The sequence below is a fragment of the Cynocephalus volans genome, chromosome 7, assembly GCF_027409185.1.
Source record: "Cynocephalus volans isolate mCynVol1 chromosome 7, mCynVol1.pri, whole genome shotgun sequence".
In the NCBI taxonomy this organism is placed as follows: Eukaryota; Metazoa; Chordata; class Mammalia; order Dermoptera; family Cynocephalidae; genus Cynocephalus; species Cynocephalus volans.
In genome coordinates this window covers 97148233-97166471 of record NC_084466.1, presented here as the reverse complement: position 1 = coordinate 97166471, position 18239 = coordinate 97148233, and the positions used below count along the sequence as shown (strand labels likewise).

Sequence of the window (18239 nt, the reverse complement as noted above, 5' to 3'; positions counted from 1 at the left end):
TAGCGGACAATCTCATTCTGGCCAAATTAAAGTAATAATTCCAATATCTGTTCCCTGTCAGCTCATGTCAGCAGCCAAAACAAAAGTGAGAAAGCACATGCCCACACACATGCACAGAAAAAAAGCCTAATTTATTATAATCGGTTTGACTCATAAAAGGTATTTGTAAGATTCCAAAGAATATAAAATGACTGAACTTCAACTAGTTGGTATTTACACGGTGAAATAATTTCAAAATTTATCAGCCCCTATCCCCCCACCAAATTACCAGCTTATAGTGAAACTTCAATGTTTCTGATTTCCTACCCTCCCCCCTCCATTCCCATTGAGGATAAAATCACCTTGCTATGATAAGGGAAAAATGATATTCTGATGGTTTACTAATGATAATATCAAATATATATTTTAGTATTTGACCTATGACCTGTTTAAGCATACAAATGCCAAGTAGGTCACATAAAAATGCCTTATACGATTCTATACTAAGTCCAGGCTGTATCTCATATTTGCCCAATCTGAACTACTCACCTTCACAGTATCCTTCTTAAATTAATTTTACCAATTCTCACCTCCCTGCCCCACAAAAGTACCTGGTTTCTAACACTTCCATATCTGCATATTTGTTTCTCACCATATTCTAACACCTAAGACCCAGCTTTAGTAAAATGGACAGGATAGGAAAACGGGGAAAAAAAGGAGAAAGGACAGAAAAAAAGAGAAATAAATAAATAAATAAAAGGAAGAAGGGAAGGGAATAGAGGAAGGAAGAAAATCTTATAAAAATTTTCACCCAAACCATTTTCATTGACGTTGCCCACAACTATCAAAGCAAGCCTTCATCTACTCTTAACACTCCAAATAATATTAACCACTTTAACCTAACCAGCAGTAAATACTGTGGGAGCAGCAGCTACTGTTTATTAAGTGCTTGTTACATATCAAGCACCATGCTGAGTACTTCATGTTATCTCATTTAATCATTCCTACAACCCTCCCAGGCAAGCCGTAAGGATTTAGAGAAGTTCATTTGCCCAAGTCCACACAGACTGAGGAACTCAGAATCACATTTAGGTCCACCTGTCTTAAGAACCAAAGCTATTAGGCTATTAGCCATTGTTCTATTTTATTCCAAATACTTTTTTTCCTTTTTTTTTGGCAGCTGGCCGGTATGGGCATCCAAACCCTAGACCTCAGTGTTAAGAAGCCACACTCTAACCAACTGAGCTAACCGGCCCCAAAGACTCTTATTCCTCTCTTCACTACAAGATTAAGAAAGCACAGCATGGACATACATATGCAAAAAATGAATCTCGACCTTAATTTCACACCTTATAGAAGAGTTAACTGGATCATAGATCTAAATATAAAAAAGTACAACTATAAAAATTCTTAGAGAAAACCTTCATATCTTGTGGTTAGGCTAAAAGTTCTTAGACACAACATCAAAAGTACAATCCATAAAAGACAAAATTAATAAATTGGACTTCATTAAAACTTAAAACTTTTGCTCTACAAAAGACACTGATAAGAGAAAGAAGACGAGCTACAGATTGGGAGAATATATTCACAAATAACATATCCCTGAAAGAACTTATATCCACAATACATGAAGGTACTTCAGAAAGTTCATGGGTTGGGCGGCTGACTGGTACCGGGATCTGAACCCTGACCTTGGTGTTATCAATGCCATTCTGTGAAATTTTTGAAGTACCCTCGTATATAAAGAACTCTAAAAACTCAACAGTAAAAAAACCCCACAATTTAAAATGGGCAAAAGACATGAACAGATAACTCACTAAAGAGGATATAAGGATGGCAAAAAAAGCACATGAAAAAATGTTCAACATCATTAGCCATTAAAGAAATAGGAAGAGTTCTGGTCAAGATGGCAGAATAGACAGTTCCCAGCGTCACTCTCTCCCACAAATCAACAAATTTACAATTATAAAACTGTAACATCAGCCAAGTTGGGGCCACTGGAGCTCAAGGGAAGAGGAGGAGAGACCTACGGAGTTCATGAAGGTGGGAGAAACCACGATGAGAGAAAGAAAAAACTGCTCTGAGTGTTTTGGGCGGTGGGGCCACTTTAAGACTTGAGCTGATGAGCGCATGGAGCAGGAGCCTGCAGAAGCCACAGCTGTGCCCTTCAGATGGAGTTATTTGGAGGCGGCAGGTGAGAAGAGGGCCTTGGTGGCCCCCAGGACAGCAAAACACTAACAGGATTCTTGTGGACCCACGAAGGAGTGAGGAGCCAGAACAGCTGAAAAAGGGGAGCCATTCAGAGGCCAGTGAGTTATTGCAAGGGAACAGCACAGGGGCCTGTCCCATGGGAAGTGTTTGGAGCACAGGCAGTGGGGGAGATGGGCTCACCAGGAGAACACTGGGACACAGCAAGGACAGCCGATCTGCCCCCCAATCAGCGCAGGACCACTCAGAGGAGACTGGTCAGGAATGCAGAATTGCATGGGGTGCAGTTTGATGGAAAAACCCAGGCCAAGCTCAGAGATTCTATACAACACAGATCCACTGGGTCTCTGGAGAGCTGGAAGTACCTGTTAGGTCAACCATTAAACCCTGAGCTGCACAAAAAGTCATCCCTAGGGAAACAGTGGCAAAGCAGCAATTTACCTCAACCACACAGCTCAAGTACTGGTTCCCACAGGAAGTTCCCCCATTTTAGAAGTAAGCAAAGGACAAAAAATTAGTTCCAGCCCAGGCACACTATCAGCACCTTGGGGCCTGCCTGGGAACTGGAGGCTTGGAGCAGGGGACCAGAGTGACTCACACATCCAGGCAAACCATGCCAGCGACTCGGAGCCCACCTGGGGACCCAAAGCATGGAGAAGGGGACCGGACCCCTCTCCCAAAACCAGGCACACCATGCCAGTATGTTGGGGCCCGCCCGAGGGCCAGAAGCATGGAGAAGGGGACCAGACCCCCCTCCCACAACCAGGCACAAACACACCATGCCAGTGCCTTGGGGCCCGCCCAGGGACCAGAGGCATGGAGAAGGGGACCAGACCCCCCCCACAACCAGGCACCTCATGCCAGCACCTCAGGGCCTGCCCAGGGACCTGAGGCATGAAGAAGGGGACCGGACCGCCCTCTCACAACCAGGCACACCGCACCAGTGACTCGGGTCCCACCTGGGGACCTGAGGCATGGAGAAGGGGAATGGACCCCTCTCCCACAACCAGGCACACCACACCAGCACCTTGGGGCCCACCTGGTGACCCGAGGTATGGAGCCAGGGAGCGGACCCCCCTCCTACAACCAGGCACACCGCACCAGCACCTCAGGGCCCACCTGGGGACCAGAGGCATGGAGAAGGGGACCAGACACACCCAACAACCAAGTACACCACCAGCGCCAAGGAGCATGCCAAAAACATCACCTCCACGTGGGCGGCCCACCACAGCCACCACAATAACCATGGCTGCTGAGAAAGTGGCTAAACACCACAACCACCACACAGATGATCTGCCAACCACTGGAATGCATTCACATAAGGAGAGTCACCAGCAGAGATAAAGAAAAGAAGAGGATGTCTCCCTCCACAAAGCCCATTGCAGAGTGACAGAAGAAGCATCTGCTCTACGATAATCTTGGGGGACCTGATCACACCTCTCAGCATTGGACAGATCATCTAGGCAACAAATTAACAGAGTAATGATTATTCTTTCAGAAGGACAAAAGAAATCTACGGTAATTAGAGGGGTGAGGGGAGAGGGAGTATGGAAGGGGAGAGATTGGACAAGGGGCATAAAGAATAATTACGATTTGTAACAATAGTAATGCTAGTAATATTGATTTGATCAACATATCTCAATGTTCAATCCCAAAAATTCCAAATCAAAATATCAAAATCAATTTTGATTCAATAAATAAAAAGAAAAAAGAAAAAAAGAAATGTAAATTAAAACCACAATAAGATGTCAATACACACCTATTAGAATGGTTAAAACAAAAAATAATGACAACACCAAATGCTGGCGAGGTGATGCAAAGCAATTGGAATTCTCATACACTGCTGATGAAAGGCAAAATGGCACAGGTGCTCTGAAACAGTTTGGCAGTTTCTCATACAGTTAAACATGCACCTACCATATGTATCCCAGCAATCCCACTCCTGGGTATTTACTGAAAAGAAATGAAAACTTACATTCACGCAGAAACCTGTACACAAATGTTTACAGCGTTCTATTCATAACTGCCAAAAACTGGAAAAACCCAAATATTCTCCAATGGATAAATGAATGAACAAAGTGTAGCACATCCATAAACTGGAATACTACTCAGCAATAATAAGGAACAAACTACTGATATGCCCATTTGGATGAATCTAAAAGGCATCATCCTGAATGATAGAAGCCAGTCTCAAAAGGTTACCTACTGTATGATACCCTTTATATGACATCCTCGAAAAAACAAAACTATAGTGAAGAAGAGACCAGAGACTATCAGGGGTTAGGGTGGGGAAGAAGTGACTATAAAGGGACAGAATGAAGGAATTTTGGGGGTGGTGGAACTGTTTTGCATCTAATTGTGGTGGTAGTTTCAGAAATCTGAAAGTGTGATAGAATTCATAGAAATGTACACACAGAAAAGTCAATTTCACTGTATGATAATTTTGAAGATAAACTTAAAATTTTTAATTCTTCAGGGGATAATTGGTTAACTAAATGGGCATTAAAAAATTAAAACCTTACCTCTCACCATATATCAAAATATATTCTAAATGAACTAATAAATTAAATGTTAATTATGAGATAATACAGATCTTTATATGAAGTTCTCACAAATAAATTTTTAAAATGAACACTCCCAGAGAAAAATAGGCCAAGACATAAAGAAACAAGAGTTAAATAAATGAAAATGTCTTATATCACAATCAAATAAACGAATAGTAAAGTAGTGAGCTAATTTTTTGTCAACTAGATGACAAAAAAAAGAATGATAACACCCAGTACTGGCAAAAGTGAAAAAAGAAACCTAAAGAAAACTCTAGATTGGAGCATAAAGAGCTATAACATTTCCTGAAGGTAATTTGGATGTACGAGGAGTCTTTCAAAAGTTCATGGAAGTAGTGTATTATGAAAAAACTATGCATGGATTTCAAAACTTTTTTGCATCAAAATAAACTCGTAATAATTTGTTATAACACGTCTGAACAGGATCTAGTTTGAGGCACTAAAAAGGATAAGATTTCAGCTGGAAAAGATCCCCTATTAGAGCAACATGAATTCTGGTAAAATCGAAGCAAGAACAAACATCAAATTTATAGTGAAGCTTAGGTAGAGGAATGGTGAAATCATTGAGGCTTTACAAAAAGTTTATAGGGACAATGCCCCAAAGAAATCAGCAGCTTAAAAATGGATTACTTATTTTAAGAGAGGACCAGACAATGTTGAAAATGAAGCCTGCAGCAGCAGACCATTCACATCAAAGGAAAAAAATTAACCTTGTTCATGCCCTAATTGAAAAGGATTAACAGCAGAAACAACAGCCAACACCATCTCAACTGGTTCATCTTACACAATTCTCACTGAAAAATTACAGTTGTGGGCTGTGGGTTACAGCATGGTGTTATAACACCAAGGTCAAAGGTACGGATCCCTATACTGGCCAGCGGCCAAAAAAAAAAAAAATTACAGTTGAGCAAACTTTCCACTTGATGGGTGCCAAAACTGTTGTGCCCAGATCAGCTGCAGACAAGAGCAGAGTTTTCAATGGACATTTTAAACAAATGGGATCAAAATCCTGAAGCATTCCCTCAAAGGACTGTAACGGGTGGTGAAACATGGCTTTACCAGGATGATCCTGAAGACAAAGCACAATCAAAGCCATGGCTACCAAGAGGTGGACGTGGTCCAGTCAAAGCCAAAGTGGCCAGTCGAAGCAAAGGTTGTGGCAACAGTTTCTTGAGAAATTCAAGGTATTTTGATTGTTGACTTTCCAGAGGACCAAAGAATGGTAACATCTGCTTATTATAATAGTGTTTTGAGAAAGTCAGCCAAAGCTTTAGCAGAAAAAGGCCCAGGAAAGCTTCACCGGAAAGCCCTTCTCCACCGTGACAATGCTCCTGCTCATTCCTCTCATCAAACAACGGCAATTTTGAGAGTTTCAATGGGAAATCATTAGGCATCCACCTTCCAGTCCTGACTTGGCTCCTTTTGACTTCTTTTTGTTTCCTAATCTTAAAAAATCTTTAACGGGCCCCCATTTTTCTTCACTTAATAATGTGAAAAAGACTTCATTGACATGGTTAAATTCCCAGGACTAAACGGTTGTTATCGTCGCTTACAAAAGTGTCTTGAGCTTGGTGGAGGTTATGCTGGGAAATAAAGTTCATAATTTTATTTTTATCTTTTAGTTCTATTTTTCCATGAACTTTTTGAAGTCCCCTGGTATATATAAAAAAAAACCTCAAACACATATACTTTTTCCAGTTCTAGGAATTTAAGAAACTACTCAGAAAAATGTTTGCAGAGCACTCATAACAGCATTATTTATAATAATGAAAAAATGGAAACAAAGAAAAGGTTAAGTTATACATCCATACAATAGAATAGTTAAGTAGCTGTTAAAAAAAATCAAGTCATCTGAACGGTTAATGAAATCAGATTATGTTATTTTAGTCATCTTTACTATAAATTCCTACCTGGTCTCCAAAGAAAAGGTAAATGATTTAGGTTTTTGTTCAATGACAAAACAATGCTCAAAGCAGAATATAAAACCATATATAAGCCAAATTTTATTTTTTAAATGTATGTGCGTGTACACACACCACATTTATATATATATATATATATATATATATATATATATATATATATATATATATATATATATATATATAAAATATAAAAAGAAAATATGCCACAATAGTATTTCTCAGTGGTGGGATTATGGGTGACTATTTATTAATCGTTTCTGTATTTTCTATAATAAACATATTGTTTTCATAAATTTTTAAATCAATAAAACTTTTTGGGGCCGGCCCGTGGCTCACTGTAGAGTGCGGTGCTAATAAATCAATAAAACTTTTTAAATCAACTAAAATTATATCCAAAAGGAGTTTTAAAACTTATTTTTTAGTCTAGATTATCTACTATGATCTTGGTCATAGGCATTTCACTGTTACATAAGTATGACAATTCTATATGCAAATTTGTCTTTTAGTTACTAACCCCAAATGAGCCATGACTGCCCGAAGGCAGAAGATCTACAGATAATGACGTATCATTAACATTGCCACTCAAAAGGTACTATATATTTTGTACCTTTTGAGTGGAAATGTTAATATATATATATAGATGAACCTTTATATATGTGTGTCTGTGTATAGATGAGTCTCTCCTGCCTGAAAAAAAAAATTTTTTTTTTAATTATTTTTTAAGCCTACAGCACCCAGTATTCCCAGGTGATCTGCTATCCAAGTACTAACTAGGCCCGACCCTGCTTAGCTTCTGAGATCAGACGAGATCAAGTATGTTCAGCGCAGTATGGTTTAAAACTTTTTTAAAGACATTTCTGTAACATATAGAAACTTATCGGCAGATACATCTATACACTGTTTTTTTCAGTCCAGTATTCTAAGAAACCATCAGAAATAGTTCCTTTTTTGGTGGGGTAAGAGGTTTGTATGTTCCTACTGTTTGAACTATGAACCATTTCTGTCCCTTTTTTATATTTGATTTTTTTTTAACTTTTGTTTTGTTTGCTGCTTACCATGGAGCACTTCTCCAGTACTTCCTTCTGGAACTTCAGGAATCCTTCCTGAACCTCAACTTCATTGAGGAAAAAAGCAAGGAAATGAGTGAAGGGCTGCTTTCTTCTAAAAGTGTCCAGAAGAACGTCAATCCGAGTTCGGGCTGAAATTACACCATTTCGGTGCTGGCCAGTGATTACTGCAAGCAAAGAAAAAAGGACAAGCTCAAGGACCCCCAATGTTTGTAAGAGAGTGACCTCTTGATACTATCATCACTGGAGACCTAAAAAGGTTCTAAATGTGTACATAAATCTTAACAGGAGACAATGCCGAGTTAAGAAAGCTGCTAATGAATTCAATCTAAGCAGAAAGAGGGTTAAAAATAGAATATCCTTAAGATTAGCTGATAAAGTAGAAAAATGAGTTCAGGTTGGTCCAGATGTAGTGTGGTGTTTACAACTAACTGATCACAATCAGTTACAGATTTCTTTGTTCCTTCTCCACACCCACTGCTTCACTTAACTAGCCTCAAGAAAAATCTGAAAAATAAAATAAAATAAAATGAAAATGAGCTCAAAAGCTACAAATCAAACCCTCACACATCACTGGTAGAAATGTAAAATGGTACAGCTGCTATGGGAAAGTTTGATAGTTCCTTAAAAAGCTGGATATAGGATTATCACATGACCCAGACATTCCATTCTTAGGGATAACCAAAATAAGTAAAAACAGGGTGTTCAAAAAAAACTTGTACACCAATGTTCATAGCTCTATTCACAATAGCCAAAAGAGAAAAGCAACATAAATGTCCATCAACTAGTAAACAGATAAAGTATGGTATTTCCATATAATGCAATATTATTCGGCCATAAAAATGAGTAAGTACTAATACATGATACATTACGGATGAACCTTGAAAACATTACGCTAATTAAAAGAAGCCAGACACAAAAAGCAACATACTGTGTGTTTCCACATTTAGGAAATATCAAGAACAGGCAAATTCATTGAGACAGAAAGCAGATTAGTGGTAGCCCAAGGGCTGGAGGTAGGAAGAATGCGGAGTGATTGTTTAATGAGTCTGGGACTTCCTTTGGGGATGACAATGTTCTGGAAGTAGTAGTAGTGATGGCTGCACAAGATTGTGACTATACTAATAACACTGAATTCAACATTTTAAAATGATCAAAATGGCAAATTTTATGTTGTATTTTACCATAAGAGAAAAAAAAGAAAAATACACCACACAGAAATTCAAATAACGATAAAAAGGACGAAAAAAAAAAAAAAGAACTTTTCTGTTATGTGAATTTTACCTGGATTAAAAAAAATACTGTGGCAAAAATTGTTAGTGATTCACCACAACAAAAGAGCAAAGGAAAGTCTACTACAATACAATCCTATCCTCTATGTAGAAAGTTAAAGTAAAAACGTTTATCTACACATACATTGTATTATGAACATCAAACTGCATGTTTTGGTCTGTGCTGTGTCTTTATGTGTAAACAAATCAAAGTAGAGGGGGGAAAAAAGCCACAAAGCCTGGACCACTGTGCGCAAAGAAGGAAAACCATTTAGGGATTACATAGTCTCATTTAAGCAGAGATTAAACTTCCAGGTTCCAGAACTGGCAAAGCTTGATTCAAAACAGAAACTAAGGGGCTGCCTGGTTAGCTCGGTTGGTTACAGCACAGTGTTGGTAACACCAAGGTCAAGGGTTCAGATCACCATATTGGCCAGCAGCCAAAAAATAAAAAACTAAAATGAATTCTTAAAGGAAAAAAAAAAAAAACAGAAACTAAGAAAAGTTGGAGAAGATATAACAATTAACAAAATTGGCATTTCAGACTATTTATTAAAGAGTAAAGAAGAGACTTCTGAATATGATATAAAATACAGAAGTACTAACTATAGCAGTGATAAAATGGGGTAAAACGTGCTATCTACTTTAAAGACCACAAAGCCTGTTTCTTCTAGGCAACTGTAGAAATAAAACGAATAATTCCATTTATTTGTCCTAACACGTTCCATTAAAGTACCTGAAATTTTCTGTAAGAATGACCTTTCTACTTCTTAATAAAAACTCTTTTATTATAGAGAAACAAGATGGAAATTTCTAGGAAAAGAAGTAAATTCTGAATGGATTAACAGGAAGCCTGAGAACTGTTTGCCTAAGTAAAAAACTGACATAAGTAACAACCATTAAAAGTAAAAAAGAAGAAAAAGTAGAGATACGGTGTTTTTTTAATGACATTATTTATATTATCAGATAAAAATACTTTGAGGATCCAAAAAACTCAAATGCCCACTGAAGGAAAAGATCCATAACAGGCACTCAAATAATGTGCTACAGAAATACTAACAAAGGAGGGTTCAAACGTAAACTGAGACAAAACTAAAGGAAAGTAGGAACTATAGCTCTGCCAGAGACCAAAAATATGGTGAGAAACTAAAAGGAAAGGCGGGGGGGCACTTAAAACTCATGTTTATGTTTCATTTCCATAAAAGCTAAATCTGTTCTTTTTCCTTAAGAAGATGGTTTGGTAGAGAATAAGATCAGTAAAATGTTTTCTTTTTTGTAACAAAGAAAACTGAAAAGGGCACTTGAAAGGTGCTCAGAGACTGATTTTCAGGCAAGAGTAAAAGTTGATCAAATAATGACTAAAGAGCAAATATGATGAGGTTGGAAATATTCCACAACTACAGATATCTGAGAGGACCAGAATTTATGTGGCATAGTTCTAAGGACTACAGTAAGAAACATATAGAAGGAAAATAATTAAAGGTATTTATGTTAAATTTTTAAAAAACAAATTCCCTAACTGCAATGACAATACCATTTTAAAAGCTTCTTCTGGGGCTGGCTGTTTAGCACAGTTGGTTAGAGCACAGCCTCATAACACCAAGGTCAAGGGTCTGGTTCCCCATGCTGGCCAGCCACCAAAAATAAAAAGTAAAAGAATTAAAGATTTTTCTCATATCCCACTGTCTCAGACTTCAAAACAAACAAGACCAGATCCTAGCCTAGAGGACAAATTAAAACCTACTAGATCATTTCCTTCTCTAATTTAGGAAAGGCAAAAGAAAAATGAGTAAATGACAGCCAATACCACACCAATGTAACTGCAATCTTCATTTCACATTACAACCCAATTTACTCTAACCCATAAATTTGATTTTTCTATATGCTTTACTTCCCTACAAGACCAATAAGGCAGTTTATCCTCTTGCTTTTCAATTAAATTAGTTCCACTAAATTCTTACCTTTAACAACTAGAAACACCAGTTTTTCACACTGCAACATTCCTGCTTTCTAAGTCGAAATGGAATCTTTACAACCCACCTACCCTTTTCTGGATAAGTTTTGGAATGACTCCAGTATTTTAAAATAGCTAAGGTCTCTACACTTATACCATTATAAAATTTATTTCATAATAATTATTTATTTTGTAATACCACTATAAAAATTATAACACTTTTACTGCAATAAAAATCATTATATATGTCACTACGTGGATAGAAAAAATGAGTAACATATAACAACTGTTAACAGTGATTATATCTGGGGTTCACATTACAAGATACCTCCCTTTATAATTTATCTATAATTTCTGTAAGGTTTCAGTTTTTTGAAAGCATGTATTAATTTCATAATCAGAAAAAACTAAAGAAGCTTTAATACAATTATAAAATTACTTTAATATTTGCAATTTGAACTTTAAAGCTTAAAGCAAAACCCAAATGTTTGCACTTACATTTCTAATGAGCTGAATATTTATTTTAATAAAAATCCTTCCAAAATGTTGTTAAAGTTCTTATGCTAGAGTTTGCTGATGTTACTAAGGGGCCAGAGAAAACTCTGGCACTGCACTGTTCAATATGGGAGACCACATACGGCTGGTTAATTAACTAAAACTAAAAATTCAGTTACTCAGTCACACTAGCCCTACTTCAAATACTCATAGTCACACGTAGCTAGTGGCTCCTGTACTAGACAGTGCAGATATAGAACATACCCATTATCGCAGAAAGTTCTGGACAGCACTGCTCTATAGTCAACTGCTACTTATCTGTCAAGGCAATTATTCTTACATAGCACGAAATGAAGAGTACTTGTAATTTTTTCTGCTAAAACTCAATACAATTATGCATGTTTATGTAAAATGGATTGATGGAGGCTGCATTCTCTGACTTTGAAAAAGTCCCATCGCTTCAGAATGAGTTTTTCAAACTTGTTTCCCTAGAGTGCCCCTCATTCAAAGCCACTGTACAATAAAAGCTTGTGCCCTTGGTTCATATTGATGCTCAGTACAGACACTTTGACTTGGTTTATACTCCAAACTATTTTTCCTCATCTAAGCAGTTATTTGAATTAGGTTATGTTATTTTAATCATTGTTTTTATGATTTCCTTCCTGGTCTCCAAAGCAAGGGTAAAAAGACAAGAGAATACTTATGGAAAGGGCTGAATTTTATTTCAGATTTGCTGATCTCATTGGTTTTCTCTAATTCTAGCTTGAAACAATTCACAAAACTTCATTTCAAGCTACCAAAGCATAAAAGAAATCTCCGAATACACAATGAAATCTGGAAGCCTTATTCCATCAGTGCATGATAAAATATAAAATTAAGGCCCAGGTACTCAATCAAGATAAGGCTTTCCTCACGTGGGAGACATATACTGATATATTATCAAAGGCCAACAGCTATAGAAGCCCAGAGAGAACACAGTCACCAAATGCCTCAGTTGGGTTACATTATTCCATACACTTGCAAAAGTGATTGCAAATGTAACTTATATACTCATATACTGAGTCTCACCAATTTCTCCATCTTGTCCAGGCTTAGGAATGCTAATAGAAGTTTTGGTCTCCATTTCTATTTTCTTCTTAGTGTCTCCTCTCTTTCCAACTATATGCCTATAATATAAAGAAAAATTAATTATCACAAGGAGATTAAGTCAAAATGTACCAAAATAAAGAATCTCATCATGTTTCAATCCTTTGTGGCCACAGATACTCCCTTACATAAAAGTGCTTGGGCAAAAGCTCGATATCTGTAAAGGAAATTACAAGTCATCTAGCTTTATCAAACATGCTGCTTTACACTCATTGACAAAATGATGTCCTATAGCCAATTCAAAGTATAGATAGAATAACCATGCCCGACACTTATTTGCTTCTCAAAATTAGATTCAAAATTTGAGTCTGCAGTTCAGTGAAAGGAAAGCTGGCATAGACTCAAAGTGCACTTTCAGGAACCAATGGGTCTACAATTTGAGGGGGAGAAACCTTGTCCATTTTGGAGAACAAATTAACTATGAGTTCATCAAAAGGGAATTATTTTTGATTAATTAAACAATGGTAAACAACTTAGCAAAGAGCAGAGTTCACCATACAAGATAGATTCAAAAGCAGAGGGAGTAAACAAGTAACCCTCAGGCTGAATTCAGCACACAGACATATTTTGTTTGGGAGAATTCATCTAAAAATATGTATCTGCAGGTTCTTTAGAAAAAAGTGAAGATCTGAAGACTCATGGCAACAATAGGCAGGAGCCAGCTCTCAACTACCCCCTGAAGGTGGGACATGAGCTCATCACAATCCCCACTGTTGGGAATATATAGGAAAATGGTAGGGGCCCCTCAGATGTTCAGAATCTTGCTGAGCATTTGATGTAGATAAGCACATGAGCCCAGGTGTTCCTTGGCTATTGTCTAATGTAATTACGCATGTGCACCCAGGTGTCCTGGGTTATGGACTTAAGTATAAAGGATGAGTGGCTCTGATCATGGTGGCTCCCCACCCCCAGGATGCCCCCAGAGGGGTCCTGGGGAGGCCACTACTGCTGCTGGAGGCTGTTGCTGACAGTGCCCCCAGGAACTTCCGCAAGGCCACCACCACTGCCGGACCTGTAAGCTGCTGCTGCCATTGCTGAGGACTGAGCTTGTGTCATCTGCTAACGGCTCCCAGGATCTTTCCCAATTATCTAGCATGGACCTGCATCTAAGGGGTCTGGGGACCCAGTCTGTACAATGGGTTTGAAGGGTCTTAGCCCTAATCCAAAAACTGGCATAGTCGTGTAGCTTTACACTCATCATTCCCCACTGTCTTTCATCTACCCCACTTCAATCTTATATTGACTCACATTACCTGCCTGGGCCTCCTAGTGTAAGTAATTCTGACAATCCAAAGTTATCTTTTGGAACCTAAAGTAATTAGATGTTGTAAAGCTACACGACTATGCCAGTTGTTGAGTAAGGCAAATCATAACTAAAGCCAAAATGTTTCATTATCTTAGTTCTACTAAGTTTCCATATGTATTGTCAGGGCTAGGGCTCAGGCCTTTCAAACCCATTGTACAGACTGGGTCACCAGACCCCTCACACATAGGTCCACACTAGATAATTGGGAAAGATCCCGGGAACCACTGGCAGACGACACGAGCTTAGTCCTCAGCAACAGCAGCAGCTATAGTGGCCTCCCGAAGGATCCTGGGGGCACTGGCAACAATAGCCTTCAGCAGCAGTAGCAGCCTCCCCTAGGGCATCCCGGGGGTTTGGGGGGCAGAGCCACTCATCCTTCATACTTAAGTCATAACCCAGGACACCTGGGTGCACATGCGCAATTACATTAGACAATAGCCAAGGAACACCTGGGCACACGTGCATATTTACATTAAATGCTCAGCAAGATTCTGAACATCTGAGGGGCCCTGACTATTTTCCTATATTTTCTCAACAGATGTTTTAAACTGAATGAGACTACTGAATCCCGAGAGAAATTTCAGCATTTATAAAGCATCATCAAAGGACTATAAAGGAGAAAGAACTTGCTGTCATCAACATTATTTCACCTTCTATGATTTCAATTACAGTCCCCAATACCATAGGTGACTATATCTAAAACTATTGTTTTAACATGGGATAACCAAGCCCAACTATTTCCATTAAAATCTACTATAGTATGCCAGTTTTTAAAAAACAAGATTCCCCAAACCTGCCAGCCGTCAAAACAAACAAAAAACAAGATGTTTAGAAGTGGATTGGAACTCTATAATCACCATGTGGTTTTCTTCTGTTAGACTGGAGATCTATTTCACCAACTCTATCAGGCCTTTGTCATCCCAGGCCTTATCAATTAGGGGTGCTTTCAATTAGGCTCCTGTTGGTTGGTATGTGGCTAGATGTACAGCTAGGGGCAATTGTTGGAATCCTGCCAACGTAGCCAATTGTCTTGCTAAGAATCACAAACCCTTCAAACCCATTGTATAGACTGGATCACAGACCTCTCATAAGCTAGGCTGGGTCACTAGACCCCTCACATACAGGTCCACGAGCTAGGTAATTGAGAAGATCCCAGGAGCAAGTGGCAGACGACACAGGGTCAGTCCTCAGCTTCCTCAGCAGTGGCAGTGGCCCCCTGGAGGGTCCTGGGGGCTCTGGCAGCAACAGCCTCCAGAAGCAGTAGCAGCCTCCCTGTGGGCCCCCCCAGGGGGCGAGGTGGGGGCCCTGTGGATCTGAGCCACTAGTCCTTTATACATAAGTCCGATAACCCAGGAACACCTGGATGGAGTCAGACATGTGCGGGGGCACATGTGCAATTACATTAGACAATAACCAAGGACCACCTGGGTGCACATGCGTATTTACATCAAATGCTTGGCGAGACTCGGAACTCCCGAGGGACCCTGACCATTTATCTTCACTTTCCCTACACTAGTGGACAAGCTTATTCAAAAAATAGTTACCTCAAAACTTTATTAATAGTCCAGGCTTCAGCACCTTAGAAAGTGAAGTGGTTGAGGTTAAAGAGGCTTTAGAATCAAAACTTGGGCAAGTCTCTTAACCACTCTAACCCTATTTCCTCACTAATAAAAATGGAGTGAATAATACCTATGCATCATAAAGTTGCTGTAAGGATTAAACATGATCATAAATGAAAGAGCTTCCCAGTGACTAGCACAGAGCTCCCTATACAGTCCATGCTACCTTCGTTAGGCCCATAATGGCATCCTTCCAGTTAAAAGTACAGCCAGACTCAAAAGAGGTTTACATGGAAAGTCTAAAGTATTCACTACAATAATACAGATAAGCAGTGAAAGGATAACTGCTTGGTTGAATACGTAAGTGGAAATTCCTACCAGATCAAGGGGTTCTCAATTTCGGCTACACACTAGAATCACCTAGAGGCTTCAAATACTAATGCTGTCTGGGTCCCGCTCCCAGAGGTTCTGATTGAATTAATCTGGGGTGCACCCAGGCACTGGGATTTTTTTTAAATCTCCCCAGGTGATTCTAATATGCACCAGAGGCTGAGAACTATAGCATTAGACTATCTCATGGATAGGTGTTGCTAATATTAGGCTTTGACTATAAGTTAGTTTGGCCAGGTAATTTCTTCCTTGATCCAAATAAGCCTCCAGATATGATTCACAAGAAAGAGATCTTCATAGTAAATATTGTCTATTAGTTAGGATTTAGCAGAGCCAATGCCTAACCTAACATGTGAGTCACCTGGTACATAATGAGTACTTAGAATATACAGAATTCAAAAGATCGAGATAAAATCATATCCAAGGAATTTTTACAAAGCAGTAGCAGATATACATATTAAGACATGTTACATTGATTTTTATCAGGAAACTGAGCCACAACTTTCTAAAACCATGTTTCCTAGGAAAAAATGTCACTAGAGCCTGTGAAGAAAGTCAGCTACCAGGGTCGACATTTGGTTTCCCAACTGGCCACATTATAGAATTTTATCCTTAATAGGTGTTTCAGAATGCTCTCATGGTTGATGAAAATGAAACTATTTGCCTCTTGGAGCTTAAAGGCATATGATTCCATATTTGTAGATCTCCCATAGATTTGCTTGGACAGACCTCATTCATCTTTGAAAAAAAGATCATTCCACCCAAAATGTGAAGAACTGACTGGGAGGAGAGCAAGAATGAATGTGGAGAGACCAGTAAGTAGGCTATTTTAAGTAATCCACAGGAAAGCAGTGAAGATGGAGATAAGTGGTGGATTCAAAAGGTATTTAAGAGGCAAAATCAATAGGACTTGATGATACATGTGGAATGATGAAATTAATCTGTAATCAGTCCTTTGAAATTTTAGGACGTAAAACACTAAACTATTTTATCATTAGAAATCAAGCATCACAATAAGTGTGGAAGACAGAAGAGTCAGTTTCCTGCTGAGTTTCCTGGCAGTGCCTCCCTGTGAAGCTGCTGGGAACCTCACTCACTTGTAGAGCAGGCTGGGGGCCATCACAGTAGACCGGAATCCTTGTGGGGTCTGTTCCACCTCGTAGGCATCACAGGGCTCATCAGCACACTCCATAGAGCCTGCACAGAGATCATAACATCTCCCTCAGAAATGCTGCTGTTCTGTGGACAACACTTTTGGGGTTTAAAAAGCAATTCTCAGGCTGGCCGATTAGCTCAGTTGGTTAGAGTGTGGTGCTGATAACACCAAGGTCCAAGGTGAGATCCCTGTACCAGCCAGCCGCCAAGACAAACAAACAAAAAAAGCAATACACAGGCACAAAGAACAGCCCACCACTTTACACTGCAGAACACTGCTCTAATATTCCTTCTAACCTGCTCTTAGAAGAAATAAAGCATAAAAAAAAAGCTAATAATTATTTCAAATACTTCTGTCTCAGAACCTTGGGAAAACATATACATACCAGTATTAACTGTTTTCTCTTAGAAAACTAAGACAAAAAAAATCTACTATTTTTTTTACTGAGATATAATTCATATAAAATTCACCCTTTTAGAGTATACAATTCAGTGTTTTTAGTATTAAGACACAAAATTACTTCAGTAAATGATGTAGGAGTGATACTGGGAGAACTTACTCCATACAGCCAGGACAAAGAGAAGGTAGGAGGCTGCAGTAAAGGAGCTTAAGGCCCCAAGGCTGTAAGGAAACAATGAGGAGGATCAGAGGGAAGATTAACTTCCAAGACTTAGGGTCCAATGGAAATGCTTATAAACCAAAAGGAAAAAGTAGCTGAGAACTTGCAAGGCCTCGTATTCATTAAACCCAAGCCAAAGTTAATTAAAATGAAAATATGCATAATCCTTCTCAACTGTTTGGTTTATTTCTTAAAATTATCCCTACATTATAACAAAGCGTATTTGGAACTGCCTATATATAACTGCAAAGAAGAAAAAAATAATGGCTAACATAATTGGGCACTGAACTAAATACATATGTTCATTTGTTTCAATAATTTATATATATTACTTCACAACTTTACAGATAAAAAAATTAACTTTGCCACAGAATATAAATGGTTACTATTAATAGTTAACCAAAATTACCCCTCATGACATTTATACTCTCGACAAAGATGAAACATAATTGATTTATGAACTGCAACCAAGAATGTCTCAGTCAAATTCAAACTCAATTCCATTTATGTTGATGTCTAAGGGTGCTTGCTGATAAGTGAGGACAAATATCTCAAATCTCAGTGCAGACACAGAAACACGTTGAAACAAAACAAAGAACT

The 18239-nt window shown here is 38.6% G+C and overlaps 1 protein-coding gene and 1 pseudogene across 3 annotated transcripts in view; both read right to left on the bottom strand.

Moving 5' to 3' along the window:
* Positions 1–18239, bottom strand: part of ASCC1 (activating signal cointegrator 1 complex subunit 1) — a 122395-nt gene that overhangs the window by 102369 nt on the left and 1787 nt on the right. For all 3 annotated transcript variants that reach the window (XM_063102687.1, XM_063102688.1, XM_063102689.1), the window contains exons 3-5: positions 16962–17061; positions 12532–12629; positions 7732–7910 (exon numbers count right to left, since the gene is read on the bottom strand). In XM_063102687.1, coding sequence (XP_062958757.1) covers positions 7732–7910; positions 12532–12629; positions 16962–17061 — 377 coding nt within the window. The remainder of the gene's footprint in view (positions 1–7731; positions 7911–12531; positions 12630–16961; positions 17062–18239) is intronic.
* Positions 7399–7517, bottom strand: LOC134382906 (5S ribosomal RNA; annotated as a pseudogene).